The sequence below is a fragment of the Scleropages formosus genome, chromosome 8 (assembly GCF_900964775.1).
Source record: "Scleropages formosus chromosome 8, fSclFor1.1, whole genome shotgun sequence".
NCBI classification, from domain to species: Eukaryota; Metazoa; Chordata; class Actinopteri; order Osteoglossiformes; family Osteoglossidae; genus Scleropages; species Scleropages formosus.
In genome coordinates, this window is record NC_041813.1 from 29343645 (window position 1) to 29358815 (window position 15171).

Genomic DNA, 15171 nt, shown 5'->3' on the forward strand with positions numbered 1-15171 from the left:
GCTGTAAAGCACTCTGTGTATTCTTCTCGGAGATGTACGTCACTTTGGAGAAAAGTGTCTGCTAAATGGAGAAATGTTGATGTACAGATGTTAAAAATGTTAACAAAACACCAAATTACTAAAACTACCATCACGTGTACTAGTCTGAAAAATATCACCAGGAGTCTTGTAGGGTTTCTGGTTCCGGTGCATCGGTGACTATAAATTGCATTTTGTGTGTGTGTATATTTGTCCTGTGATGGACCGGCGCCCTGCCTCACTGCCTATTTCCAGGACAGGCTCTGGAGCACTATGACCCTGCACTGGACAAGGTGTGTGTGAATGAAGGAGTTGCGGTGACCTGTGCCCAGTTCCCAAAGTGCTCTGCCCTCTAGTGGTGACAGTGACACAGCGCGTGTCTGAGCGCCGACTGGTCAGCAGCGCCGCTGCATTTCAGGTACCTGCTGAAACACGAGTGACACGCGAGGTTAAAGAGGAAAGGGTTGGGGGTGGGGGGTCACGTGCGTTGTGCAGTAAACGTGCTCCGTCTGACCGCTGAGTCGGACTTGGGCGGTGAGCTCGATGGAAATGTGGAAGCAATTTGAGCAGCGGAGCCCTTTGGAAGGGGAGAATTCCGCGAAGTCCTTCTTGCATCACGCGTTTTCTTTACGGGAAAGCCGGCCGGCCTCTCCTGGCAGGAGGACAGCGCGTGCGTCAATGGCTGAAACGGACCGCTGCTCGGGGGCAGATGTGTCACGAGCCGTGGTCCGGCGTGAGGGCTCCTTCCTCGGACGTCGGTCGAGGACTGACTGCGTTATTATAAACAAATCTCGTTGTTATTATTTACTGACGGACTGTAAGTCCAATCCACAGTCCACTTGGTCACTTTTATGCCACATCGATCTTTCTTGTGGATCACTGTTTTCAGTCTCTTTTTTTTAAAGACAGGTGGTGGTGTAGTGGTTAGTGCTACCACTTTTCAACCCAAAGGTTGTAGGTTCAACTCCCATTTCTCACTATACAGATATATAAACACACATTTGTAAACATAATATGTGTATAAAAATCATATATGTACTATGTGTGGACAGCTGCCAGCAGGGTGATTAGCTGCTTCTGGACCCAAAGGCCACAGGTTTGATTTCCACCTCAAGCAAAGTTCTTATCTGGAATTGCTCCAGTAAAAAAATCACTAAGTTGGATAAATAAGTATAAATACCATAACATTGTAAGTCACTTTGGAGAAAAGTGTGAGATGAATATGAATAACTGTAAATCCTGTGGCCTGGATGTCAAGTGCAGAGTGACAGTGCTGCCAAGCCCACTAACAGGTAACAGGAAACCTGGTCCAGAGCGCCACGCCCACCCGACTTTGAGGAATGTGCCGGGAGGATGCGTTTTACGATCAAACGTAAGAGCGGACCATTTCCAGCTGACCGTTTTATTCCGCCTCCCTGACTAGCATGAGCGCAATGTGACTTTGAGAAACTGTGTAAACAAGTGTGTGTTTCTCACTTTTTTCTGAGCGCACTGTTACCCACGTGCACAAGGTGAAGAGCTTTACAGTAATATCCTTGATCGAATGAGATCGGCTGGGAAGTAAGTCCGCTAAGCACAGCACAAATATATTTCGATTGCTATAAATACGTCATTTACATTCATTCATTTAGCACATGCTTTTCTCTAAAGCAATGTATCGCCTAGTATTTAAGTGGACACCTTTATCCAAGGACACCGACAGTTACATACAGTGCACTGAACTCCCTACAATAATTCACACATTTATACAGCCGAACAATGTAACACACACACACAGACAATGGGCAATTTAGTGTTACCACTTGACCAGAAACACGTATTAGGACTGTGCAATGAAACCAGAGGACACATGGAGCACCCGTGTGAACGCAGGGAAAACATGCAAATGCCACACAGACTGAACCGGATTCGAACCTGTGTCTGAACACGAAGCACAGGAGCCGTGAGGCAGCAGCGCTACCTGCTGCGCCGCTGTACATTAATCCATTGCACTCCCCGCTTGCTGACATTTGCCCTGATGCGTTGGCACAGAGCAGGTGAGTAAAATGCCCGTTTTTGGATCGTTCTCTGCATGACAAAGACGTCTGAACGCTGGACCCACCTTCAAGTGATCACTGTGCAATTTCACGCCGAGGTTCACGGTACTTGTCACGGCTACAACAGCACTTCAGCGCCCGCAGATGACAATGCAAAATTTGAGCACAGATAGTAAAGATAATTATTTGGTAATCAGAGAAACTGTGCAAGGGAAACACGTTACATGAAAACAGCACATGCACAGCATGGCAGAAATGGACACTGACGCGGCACAAAGAACGATTATAGGTGCAAAGCTGCTCTCTGTCTGAATTACTTTATGATAACTGTGGATGTGACAGCTGCCCGTTCCCTCTGGTTGACTCTCTGGGTGAGATGGGAACCGGGACGTCGGTACAGGTGGCCAGTGAGCCCCGCGGGGACAGCCGGAGCTGGAGTCGTGCACAGAATCACATCAGTGGAGCGGAAACGGGGTGGGAATCGAGTTCATGCAAATGGAAAGGCAGATGCAAAGTCAGCTCCTTTCACAGTGAACTCACCTCATTCACCGTCTACCGCTGATGCAGAGTCTGGAAAGAGCCACAGCCGCCAATCACCCGCTCCGCCGGTCCTCTGCAGCAATTCCAGCTACAGCCATGCTGCTGACCGTGTGTGGACACTGCAATGTCCAGGTCTGAAACAGAAGCACTTGCCTTGCTCAAATCAAGCATCTTCACTGACAATGTACACAAGTGAAAGACAAATACAGCCACACACATTTCCGGAACCGCTTGTCCCATACGGGGTCACGGGGAACCGGAGCCTACTGGGGCAACACAGGGCGTAAGGCCGGAGAGGGAGGGGACACACCCAGGACAGGACGCCAGTCCGTCGCAAGGCACCCCAAGCGGGACTCGAACCCCAGACCCACTGGAGAGCAGGACCAGGTCCAACCCACTGCACCACTGCCCCCCCCCGGGACAAAGACAGCCATCCGGTAGAAATGTTGACACAGCTGACGATTTCTCCGAAGTAACTCGCAGCATTAAGGTACTCAGTTATTTACCCATTTATACAGCTGTGTAGTTTTACTGGAGCAATTAAGGGTAAGTACCTTGCTCAAGGGTACTACAGCTGGAGGTGAGGCTCAACCCCACGATTTCTGGGTGCAAAGGCAGCAGCTACAACCACTACGCTACCATCTACCCCTTTTACATTTCCCTCCAAAGGCACTTATAGTATTAGTCTTGCACTCTAAGCCACTTACAATAATTTACATTACTTCACTTAGCCGACGCTTTTCTCCACAGCAACTTTCAATGAACTCTATGTAGTGTTACCAGCCCACACCCCTTATTCACCGTGGTGACTTACACTGCTAGATACACTACTTACAATGGGTCACTCATCCATACATCAGTGGAACACACACTCTGTGTCATTCACGCACCATGGGTGACTTAGAATCACCAATCCACCCGAACAGCACGTCTTTGGACTGGGGTAGGAAACCAGAGCACCCAGAAGAAACCCACCCAGGCACGGTGAGAACAAGCAAACTCCACACAGACTGAGCGGGGATCAAGCCCACGTCCTCTCGCACCACTCAGGCGCTGTGAGACGGTGGGATAATTTATAGTGGGGTAATCTTTACTGCATCTGTTCAGGGCAAGTACCTAAGTGAAGGGCACTATGGCGGGAGCAAGGATGCAAACGTGTGTCTCGCTACTTGTACACTCTGTTGACGATGCGAGGCAAAAGTTTCTCACAGTTGGCTGAGAAGAGTCGTACAGAAAGAGCTACTTCTTGGATGCTGCCTCCATGCGAACCCACTTGCCATGATGTGCAGCACACGCAGGACGTTCTCCGCCCTACCAGCTGCTTGTAGAGTAACGGGGAGCTCGCACAATGTGAGACAAGGTTAATCGTCTTTGTGCCAAAGCACATGCCAGAGGGTGATAAAGCCTGACAATCTTCTTGTCACATGCTTTGGCTGTCCTGCTGTTGTAAGAGCATTTTCTGTTTTTCTATGATTATTTTTACGAGCTGTTATCCAAAGAAAACACAGAGCGCTGGAGAGGGAGAGTTACGGTGGGGGCTGGAAGGGAGGTAATCAACCTTATCTCAGGCTGCTGTCCCATCCTGAAAATCCGCCCATTAGAGGAAATGAGAGCTTCCTGTTGTTTTTATAGTGCTTTCCCCCAGAAAAGGTTGTGATATTCCATCTGCATTCAAGCACTGGAGAGGGCCAAAGCACTGTCCAAAAATGAGAAGAGCTTCTCCTTTACTTTGTCTCACAGGGCTTCTCTGGGGTAAGTCGTCGTTTCGTTGGAGATCACAAAGGAGGATGTTTGCATGAGATCGGGTTTTATATTCTCTCTGCTTGAGCATTCACTGAGAATTAAACCCTCCTGAGAAAGGGTGTCTTTGCTCCACTTCGGTAAAACTACTGCGAGGACTCAGAGGGTGCTGTATCATTTTACCATGAAATGTGTTCTCTTCAGTTCCGAAACACATCCCTCAAACGCACATCTCAACTGGGCAAAACGATGGGTTTGGGTGGTTTGAGATTCATTTATGAAGTATGGAAAAGTCTTCACCCTTCGCTTGAATAACTGCATATAATGAAGAGATGGAAAGGTGCTCCTTGGTGTGTTTGAATGTGAGACGACTTGCTCAAACGGGTAAAACGTGTAGCAGACAAGTGATCCTCTTCTGTACTTCTGCAGCGTGACATATTTTAAATTATAATTACGGACATCAGTCCACGCGAGAGGATGGCGATATGACAAGTTGTAAGACAACAGAGTCAGACTGAAATGACAATAAAGCATGGCTCTAATAGAGGAAGACTTGAGACAAATTTTCAGACACGGACTTGTACATTTCATCACTTCCCCTTCGCTGTTCCTTAAATAACTGTGAGAAAAAGTAAAGGACGGAAGATTTCTTGTTAGTGTAGAAAATCAACGAAGAGACCCTTTCACTACAGTTGCTTCTTGTGCTTTAAACCGGAGGGGCACAATGCACTGATGGAAGCTAGCAGTGAAAGGGTTAAGGGCATGGATTTCGAACCAAGGGCTCATTGTACGGACCACTTTTGAGTAAACTATCAAGAATATGAAGCACATGTTTCGTGCAGCTCTTAGTGTGTGTTCAGAGAGACACTCGGACATAGCCGCGTCCCAGCGCTATGGCTTCCGCTCTAGGCTCGGGTTTGCAGCAGTTTTTCTTCCAATTTAACGTGCCTGAAAGTGTGCAACTTCAGTGGCAAACGTCAGTGGCGAGATGCAATGGTGCCTATGTCCACTTCCACTGTGCAAAACCTCAGGCTCAGGCTGTGTTTTGAATGCGGTTGCTGTTCTTTGTTTCACTTCACTGGGAGGTGGGTGCGAGATCAGTAGGGATGTTCCCTTAACCGCTTGTACCGCACAGTCTCAATAAATCTTTCAGACCCTTGTGGGCCACTGGAGCAGACCAGGCCTAAGCAGCGCTTCTGCGGTGCATCTGTGTTGATGTGCTTTCTCCCTCTGTTGCAGCAACCAGCGTTAGTCTGGTATGTGGGGAAGACACCAATGAGACGACCCCAGGTAACTGCTCATTCTCGCTCCTCCCACATGGCACAGAGTGCAACATGGTACGAAGTATCAAGGGCAGATGGGAGCACAGCGATTAGAGCTGCTTCCTTTGAACCCAAAGGTTGCAGGTTTGATCCCATCTCTGGCTGTAGTAGCCTGGAGCAAGATACTTACCCTAAATTACTCCAGTAAAATCACCCAGCTGTACAAATGAGTAAATACTTGTGAGTACCTTAACGTTGTAAGTTGCCCTGCAGAAAAGTGTCGGCTAAATGAATAAATGTAAATACGACACGTCCAAACTTTGTGATCTCATGAAATCGGTGAGAGTTCTGACTTTCATAGCCAGTGTAATGACAGTTGTTTTGAAAGACAAATCTGACATGTTACTGTTCTCTCTTCATGATATACCTTTGTAAGTCCCGCTACGTACAGCAACGGTAGGTTTCAGCATCGGCAATTCTCATCCGTGCTTCGCTTTCGCAGCAATCACGAATAAACAAAACTTTAACAACGCTGACAAAATCAGTCCGTCGCAGAAATTCACGGACTGCGAAAGAGCACGTTGATAGAGACGCGTCCTTGCCTCTAGGGAGGAACGGAAAAGCGGGATACGCCACGCTGTTGTGACGTTTGGAAAAAAGTGTAGGCGGTGTGACGTCTCTCTCTGTGTCGTACAGCCAAATTGTCGAGATACACAAGTAGAACGGCGTTGCCACCAAGTCTCGTGGGGCAACACTTCCTGTGTTTCTACGTCATTTGTTTTCACTGTTGTGGCGGTAATTAGGTCTGGAGCTCGAATTGTGAAATGGCAACAGTAACACTGCACCGGTGCTCCCCTTTTCCCTTCCGCTCATCTGCCAGACAGACTGGGCCGCTTCTTCTCTGCGCCGCATTTCTGCGCTGCACCAATCCATCCCCGGAATAAAACCCCTTTGCAGAGGCCGAATGACACCCTGCGAGCAGTTGTTTTCAGCCAAAAACATCTGTTGGGCAGCAGAACAAACAAAAGTGCAGGAGCAGCCGCCTCTCCCATACTGCGGAGTGACCTGGCGTGTCACGAGAGCGGTTGGCTCGGCAGGTCATCCGGGAACCTTTGGGAACGTGAGAAAACTTCTGAGATGGAAGGAAAAACAACATGAAGAACACGCAAAGAAAACGCTCTTCCTTTGCCCTGAGAAATAGGCAGTAAGATGGTTATGGCAAAAACTTGAAGCTGGAAGGCTGCTGGTTTGCATTTTAAGGGAATTCCCGCTGTTGTACCTTCCTGTGAGATACATACTTTTAATAATTCCCGTCGTACGGAGCACAAGTGGCACGCTGCCGTTCCGATATGGGGTTTGACCCCGGCTCAGTCTGCGGGGAGCGTGCGTGTTCTCTGCTGTACCGTATCGTTCCTCGGAACCCGGGTGGGTGAAAACGCAATTGAAAGGGAGGCATACCTGGAAGAGCGCACACAAAGTACAGTCACAACATGCATCGCCTCTTCAGTGTGGTGTCCGTGGTTTTTCTTAACGCACATGCGGTTCAGGTTTATTCCAGGGCCCGTTTCCAGCCGTTTGATGTTCCGTAGGTGGGTCTGCTTTGGCCGTGGGTTTCGCATCATTTCTAGCTTGGAGCAGGACAAAGCGGCCTCAGAACAGCTCGTAGGAGCCGATTACATCTGTTCTGGAGAACAAAAGGGCTCTTTTGGCAGCGCGGCCCAGAAATTAATACGCATCATCTGCAGGAACACCCAGACGGAATCGCTCGGAATCGTTTCCCATCAAGAGCTGCGGCGGCCCCAGTGTTTACTCATGTTTCTTATTTGGCCGCAGCTGCTTGTCAGATAAATAAATCACATGCTGGAAGGAGGGCGGTCGTCGTCTTTGAGAGGAGAAAAGGGGGAAAGGGTGGAAAAGTCGTTTCAGATGTGCGCGGGGTCCGGCCTGAGAGAGCTCACTGGGAGAGAAGGAACCCACCTCCCCCGCCGGCCCCCCGAAACGTGAAACACGATGAGACGAGTACGTGTCCGAGGAGAAGAGCGCCGTTCCCTCGGCTGTCGAAGGGTAGGACAAGCAGGCGCTGGGGGTGAAACATCTGTTTAGCGGGGGGAGCCGGGCTGTGTCGCGCTCGCCCTGCCGGGCTTCCTGTTTTGCGTCGACCCCGCTAACGCTGAGCGCTCGCACTTTCGCCTCGACTGCCGGAGCTGGAAAAACATAGAACAGTTTGTTTTCTCTGACATGAGGATCGCGCTTAGCTTTTTGGGAATTTTCCTCTCGTTCGCCGGTGAGTTTCTGCTCCTCTTCTCTTGCGTTCATTGGGTCCACTGGTTCTGCAGGCAAACAGTCAGGCTTCGCAAATGTGGCAGTGGAGGGACCAATCTATGTTAAAAGCAATGCTGCTGTGATACATGTTGTTGGAAGAGAAAATACATCGACGTTGTTTTACGACACCTTCTACCACTGCAATTTACATTTTTTCCAAACTGACATTTTGAATTACATGTGAATTACATAAAGACATTATACAAGTTTTGTCATTAATTGTCTTTTTTTCGTTTTGCCCTTAGGATTCATCCAAGGAAATATGAATGCAACAAAAGGTATTGTGTTTTTCCCAATGGAAAACTTATGCCTCTTTGGACCAGTGTATGAGATGCACGGAAATGAAACAGTAAAGAATGCATTAACTGTGGTGACACTTAGCTTGTGCTGCCATAAAAAGGTTTCCTTTCATTGCTGACGATAACATGAAACCAGTACTGTGGATGTAAAAGTTGAGCAAATACATTTTAAGGAAGATAATGACGCAATTCCTATGGTGTTCATTTCTGAAACAATGCAGTAAATACAAAGAGAAACGTGCCATTTTATTTATTTGCAGATCTTTACCACTGTATTATTCTAAAATTTTAAAAAATTTTGTTTTACAGGTTGTTGGAACTGTTCACAGAGCTGTGACGAGCTGTATCATGTGTGCAACAGCTTTTTTCATAATAATATTTCATCCACAATGATGGAATGCTATACGACAGTGACTATAAAGTTCTGCTATGAGGCGTTTGAAGTAAATTTGACCAACATTAGCCAATCAGGACAGTGCATGTGGAATAACATCAAGAGGTGGGTGGATTAAAAGCTGCAATGCCACAGTAACACAGCTGCAGGATTTCTTTGTCCCTTCACACACACACCACAGACATCCAGTTTTTCCTGCTTTGTGTGGTAAGAACCACCTGTCAGACAGTTCACTGCAGTCCAAAGGACAGGTCATCTGAATGTACTGAACGTGTACATTTAAAATCGAATAAGGAGAAAGACCACTCTTTGCCCTAAGAACCTCACCGGGATGCTGCCATACAAGTGCTGAAATCTGTGCGGTGGGATATCAGACCATTTTTTCCAAGATGGATATTTGCATTTATTCATTTAGCTGACGTTGTTCTTTAAAACGGGGGGCACGGTGGCGCAGTGGGTTGGACTGGGTCCTGCTTTTCGGTGGGTCTGGGGTTCGAGTCCCGCTTGGGGTGCCTTGCGATGGACTGGCGTCCCGTCCTGGGTGTGTCCCCTCCCCCTCCGGCCTTACGCCCTGTGTTGCCGGGTAGGCTCCGGTTCCCCACGACCCCGTATGGGACAAGCGGTTCAGATAATGTGTGTGTGTGTTCTTTAAAACAACTTACAATGTTATTACAGTTATTTACCCTTTTACACATGGTATGACATGGGTCATTTTACTGGAGCAATTTACGGTAAATACCTTGCTCAAGGGTACTAGAGCTGGCGGTAGGATTCAAACCAGCAGTTCTCTAACCTCCATGCTACCAGCTGCCTGTATTTCCCATAATTATCATCCAGTTGTTTGACTTTCTCCTGAATGATTAAGATCAGTTCATTACTTACGTGACACAACACAGGTATATTTACCAGAGCATTCCAAGGTAAATACTTTGCTTAATGGTACTTTAGTGGGAGCACCAGTGAATGGGGTTTGAAATGGCAACCTTCAGGAGCGTGTATGCAGAACATCGTTCACACTACAGGGCACATCTGCTTGTTTACAATGGCTTCATGTTTCTTAGCCTTATGAGCAATCGAGAGCAATCGTTGGACCTAATGATTCCCATCACATCGCTGCCCATTCTTGTACTCATTACTTCAGGTTATGTGTTTTTGTCTCATAGCCTTGGATACAAGCTGTTTTCAAACAGCACTCCGGCCATAAATATCAGCTCTGTGAAGCTGACCAACAGTTTGTGCTTTTTCCTGCAACATTGTGGCCCCCTAGCCCTGCATTAACTACTCCTTCTGTCTTCTTCTCCTCCAAAGCTCCTACAACAACTTCACTTTGTGTACTGAGACGATAGCGGACTGCCTACGTATCCCCTGGCCCAACAAGTTTGTGGAGGACACCTTCGTGCAGATCCACGCCAAGTACTTGAGAGACTGCATCATGACAGAACTCTCTGACCCCCCACCCAGCATCGTTTTCGCCCTGGTCATGACTCCCATATGCCTCATCCCCATCATCGTTGTCCTAGTGGTGCTGAAGACCAAGAATGGGGATGGCGCCTCCTGACTGCTGGGAAGCACCCTACAAAGGCAAACTCTGACCAGCAAACCCCACTTTGTCCCATCCACAAGCTTCACTATCGATCACTTTTATGTTTTATAGTTGCGTACTTCCAGTGACACTACAAACAAGTGTACCTTGGCCTTTCGTGAAGAAACACTGCTTGGCTGTACCATTCAGCTTCTGCTGTCAAAGTTGGCTTGTCGCTTTGTGAACAGCCCTTCGTGGAGATATGGCACAGTCCCCACACCACTGCGTGTGTAGCTGCTGATCTCTTCCTGTGGTGTACGCAAGAGAAATCAAGGAGTGAGGTGACCAAATCGTGTCTGCCAATGGAAATATATATACTCTTATTAACTTCATAATCGGTTTTTTGTCTCAACTGTCTTCAAAATTTCCCTTGAAGAAATTAACTTCTGAACAGCAGTGTTTTTTTTTCAGGGTGGTAACTCATCTAAATTTCCAAATTGTTGGGTGTGATGATTATGACAAAAGCTCACACGTTTGCTAGTAGTATTTATGACGACTCTGCGATTTCGGAAATTTTGTCTTCTTGAACATTTCTGCAGACGTCTACATTCCATCAACGTTATAGTCCTTTAAACTGGAGAGATAAATGTTTGAGTGTAGCTGTGCAACACGAACAATATGTGACACTTTACGTCTAACATCTGGCAGTAACCTAGAGGAAAAGCAGTCTCGTGTCAGTGCCTTCCAGTGATGACACTCCCAGGGGTGCGGAGCGGGGCGCGGTCGTAGCCCTAGGGAAGAGGAGAGCATGGGATGAGAGGCCCGAGACAAAGGCAGGAACATGATACGTTTCCTTCCATTGTCTGCCACCCCCTGCTTCTTCCTCCCCCCGGTCTGCTATGTTCACAACCCGAGTGCTGATTCAAACACCAGAGTTCACCGCAGTAAGAATGAATGCCAGTAAGACTGCGGTTAAGGTAAATGTCGATGCGGAGTAAACGCAAGATACGATGTGACTGTGTCATTGTCATTATATTCACAACTAAATGCCAGTGGCACTGACGTAAGGAATGAATGAATTTAAGCAATGTACGCTTCTTTTACAATGTTGTTATATACACCCATATATTTTTTCTTGTTCAGCGTGTCTGTCGGGACTCTCGGACATGTGAAATGTCTGTGAAACGACTGTCCAGAGACAATAGGATGGCATTTGTTCCATATTTGAACTACTACACATCCTAACAACAAAGAAACAATGGGAAAGTGCTTTATTTTCCCAGCAAGCTATATGCAGTTTGTCTCTTTCTGTGTTGTAGTGGGTTACTGTGAACTGATGAGAATAAAAAAAAAATCAATGACTGTAATGGAACCTCCGTGGGTACTGCTGTCACCTACCCTCTGCCTCTGTCTTTGTCAAGTTCATGTTCTCTCCGTGCTCCTGTCGGTTTCCACTTCCACTTCATTCCAAGTTCTGTCCCAGAGATGTGCCCTTTGGATGAAGCAATCACTTTGACTTTGCCCATAGTGTGTCACTGGATAATAGGTGTTTTTCACTGCATTATCATTCTGCGCTGGGCGTATCGCTTCTTGTACCCGGTGCTGGCTCGAGACTACCGTGAATGTGCCAGGGACCCTGCCGTTAAAACATGAAAAACATAAATGAACAGCATTAATGAGACATTTCAATGTTTTTTCAACATTTTACACAAGCAATGAAAAAAGTTGCTTTGTACTATGTAATTATGGCAAGGTTATGTATGTTTTAGATATTGTTTTCTGTTCTCTCCTCGGAATCGGGGTACTACAGAACCTAACGTCTTCTTTCCTGTTTAAGTAAAGCCTGTACCTACAGACGTGAGGCTAATTATTCCAGCATGTTGTAGGCCGTGTTTCAGAGAAGGGACATAATTTAAGGGCGCACAGGGATTCCCTCGCGATGACCTCATCGAGTGGCCCAGCGGGGGTGTGTCCCGGAGAGATATGCACATTGTCTATTATGTTATGATGGATAGGTGTGTCGCACAAAAGGTTTTTTTTCTGCCAAGTTTTCCACTGATCTCACAGCATTATCAAAATGCGGTTTTCACTTCACAATCATTAAACTCCAGAAGGTTTTACAATACACGGCATTACAACGTTACATAATGCAAGCAACTGCAGTCTACTTGGCCTTTTTAGACAATGCAGTTTCTGCTGTTTCCTTACTACACGGAATTACTTTTTTAATTTTGTACTGAAATACACTGATGTCATCCTCTTGCATTAAAGAAACCAGATGTGTTCAAAAAGCAGACACTATGCTTCTGATTCCAAACTCACTGTGAAGTCTGTTCTGCAGTAATAGGAGCTGTTACAATAGGTGCTGTATTTCTTTTTTCTACATACATTATACATGACCAAGAGGTGTAGGGGGTTCATGTATGCAAACAAAAGAAGAGGTGATCAGTACTGACACACACACACACACACTGGCTGAAACCGCTTGTCACAAGCGGGGTTGCAGCGAGCCGGAGCCTAGCCCGGCAGCACAGGGTGTAGGGGACACATCCAGGAAGGGATGGCAGTCCATCACAAGGCACCCCAAGCTGGACTCGAACCCCAGACCCACCAACGAGCAAGACCTGGCCAAACCCACTGCGTGACCCTACCACCCTGCCCCCCTGAATAAAACTCAAATATAAAAATAAACAAAAAAATCAGTTTTGATTCTGGAGACAAATGGTTCATTCATGCCAGTTATCTCTTAAACACACAGGTTTGACTGGGTCATTACAAAACACTAACCACATCACTATATGAACAGTCATACATTAGACGGCTGCTTCTGGTATATTAAAAAGTGAAATATGTTGCGTAAAGGTAATGGCAAAGAATGAGAAATGTCTGGAAATGTCAGCTGCTCGGTGGAGAGAATGAAAATGAGCACTGAAACCACGCATCCGACACGAAGAGCCATGTGACCTTAAAATGTTACAGTTTTATAGAGCTGCATGTTTTAGTGGATCAATCCAGGTTATGTATCTTGCTTTGTGGTACTTCAGCAGGGCCCCTCGCTGGGGCTTTGGTCTTAACCCCTACTTTGCCTGCCAGCCATTGCAGTGAGAGTAGTGGGAACCTCTCTGTGGTCCAACAGAAGGAGCTCGAACGGGTTTCCGGTTGCCCCTCTGGGGCTGGGGCACGGTGGCAGGGAAGAGGGGCAGCTCTCATCCTGTGGGCATCTTGCTCCGCCCCACCCCAGCATGAGCTCACCCTCAGCCCCACCCGTTCTGTGAGCTCATGCAGCGTGTGTCACTCCCTCGACCGTGTGTCCTGGACACATCCCGGCAACTCCAGCCAAAGGAGCCGTCGCGGGGCCTCCTGCCGGCATCGTGCCCGATCCCACCGTTAGCTTAGGGACCTTCGCCACTGTGGCCCAGTACACTGAGGTCAGGAGCTGACAACACATACGTGGGGCAACTCCGGTGTGCCCTCGAGAGGGAGGGTTGGGAAGAGGGTTGAAGCGAAAGGCTGTGTAATTTTAATGGAATCATCCGGATTAAAAGGAAAGCGCATACGGTTAATACAACTTTGCCATCCTTAGTTAAAATCTCAAGGACAAAGGTATAAAGAAGTTCCTTTTCCTTGGTAGAGCACTTCCTGTTTGCTCTCCCTGACCAGACAGCACACTGTTAAAAAAAATGCCAACTCAGCTGCACATAGTGCTTGAAACGCCAGGTGTTTAGTATCAACAGTAATGACAGCCTCTTCCTAATTCCTCCAGTCTACTGGCTACGTTGAACAATATTTAGCAAAGCACCTTTTCCAAACTGTACAAGTTTCTCGAGTGATGTTTCCTTCGCTTGTGCTCACTTACAAGCGAGTGTTGCCATCTAGGGGAATAAAAACAAACGTAACAATCAAGCAGCGCAGCAAAGAACCACAAGACAAGACTTTCCTTGTGCTACAAATCATATGCAGTTCATGGACTTAGTCACTGGCTATTGTAATTTAGTAACATGATTTCCCCAAAAATTACCAGTGTTATTTACAAACCAGTTTCTCAACAGCAGTCTGCTGATGAACATGACTTCTATTTCTCAGCTCTCTAGTTTTTAGTAACCAGAAGGGTGGTATTAAATATATTTTTCGTATTTCACCAGTAAAAGTCCCCTGAACTTGGAGACTTATTTTTAGAGTGTTTAATTTCCAGTGTAACCACATCAGACCATGATCAACCCACACAACTTACTCATCTCACGCATCTGATTTTATGAGCAGATTACCATTCTGATTATTAATATTCTTAAATGATACATTAGCACAAAACAAATAGACTAACCCATGTTTTTTGTTAATGAATAAATAATGAATAAAGAAAACTATGTATCTGTGGGAGGGGATGTGGTGGCGCAGTGGGTTGAACCACGGTCCTGCTCTCCGGTAGGTCTGGGGTTCGAGTCCCGCTTGGGGTGCCTTGCGATGGACTGGCGTCCCGTCCTGGGTGTGTCCCCTCCCCCTCTGGCCTTACGCCCTGTGTTACCGGGTAGGCTCCGGTTCCCCGTGACCCCATATGGGACAAGCGGTTCTGAAAATGTGTGTGTGTGTATCTGTGGAAGTGAGAACACATAACACATAAGGTTACCTGAGGTTTCTGTCATTATGGAAAGAATAATTAGCTATGTGTCAATCAAGTTCATAGACTATTGTTAACATAAAGCATTTCAAAAGGTAACTTGTCATAAAGTGGTTTATAGTAGTTTCCTACTGACAATAAAAAGTAAGAATCCTTGAAAAATAATATAAATAAAAGTGTACAGCTTAATTCAATGTGGTGATTGGTAATGGATGGATGGATGGATGGATGGATGATACACATGATATAACATGAACGGATGAAACTAGTTATAAGTTCAACACAAATCAATGTGCTATAAAAGACACAGTACTTGGAAGTAATTAGACAGACAGGTTCTACACTAAAACAAGAATGTAGAAAAGTGTAAACTCCTTGTCTCGGTACAAGTTCAGAGGATGCTGGTTGCCTGTGAGCTCAAGA

At 46.7% G+C, this 15171-nt stretch overlaps 1 protein-coding gene across 2 annotated transcripts; it reads left to right on the forward strand.

Moving 5' to 3' along the window:
* The first annotated feature begins 4249 nt into the window (after positions 1-4249).
* On the forward strand, positions 4250-12401 carry ramp2 (receptor (G protein-coupled) activity modifying protein 2). Of its 2 annotated transcripts, XM_018764545.2 has the most exons (5): positions 4250-4346; positions 5574-5624; positions 8164-8196; positions 8527-8716; positions 9920-12401. In XM_018764545.2, the coding sequence occupies exons 1-5, from the start codon at positions 4301-4303 to the stop codon at positions 10167-10169; spliced, it is 570 nt and encodes a 189-aa protein (XP_018620061.1). In that variant the 5' UTR covers positions 4250-4300; the 3' UTR covers positions 10170-12401. The 2 variants fall into 2 exon arrangements, with proteins under 2 accessions (XP_018620061.1, XP_018620062.1); XM_018764546.2 differs by lacking the exons at positions 4250-4346; positions 5574-5624 and adding an exon at positions 5847-7880.
* Positions 12402-15171: the final 2770 nt, after the last annotated feature.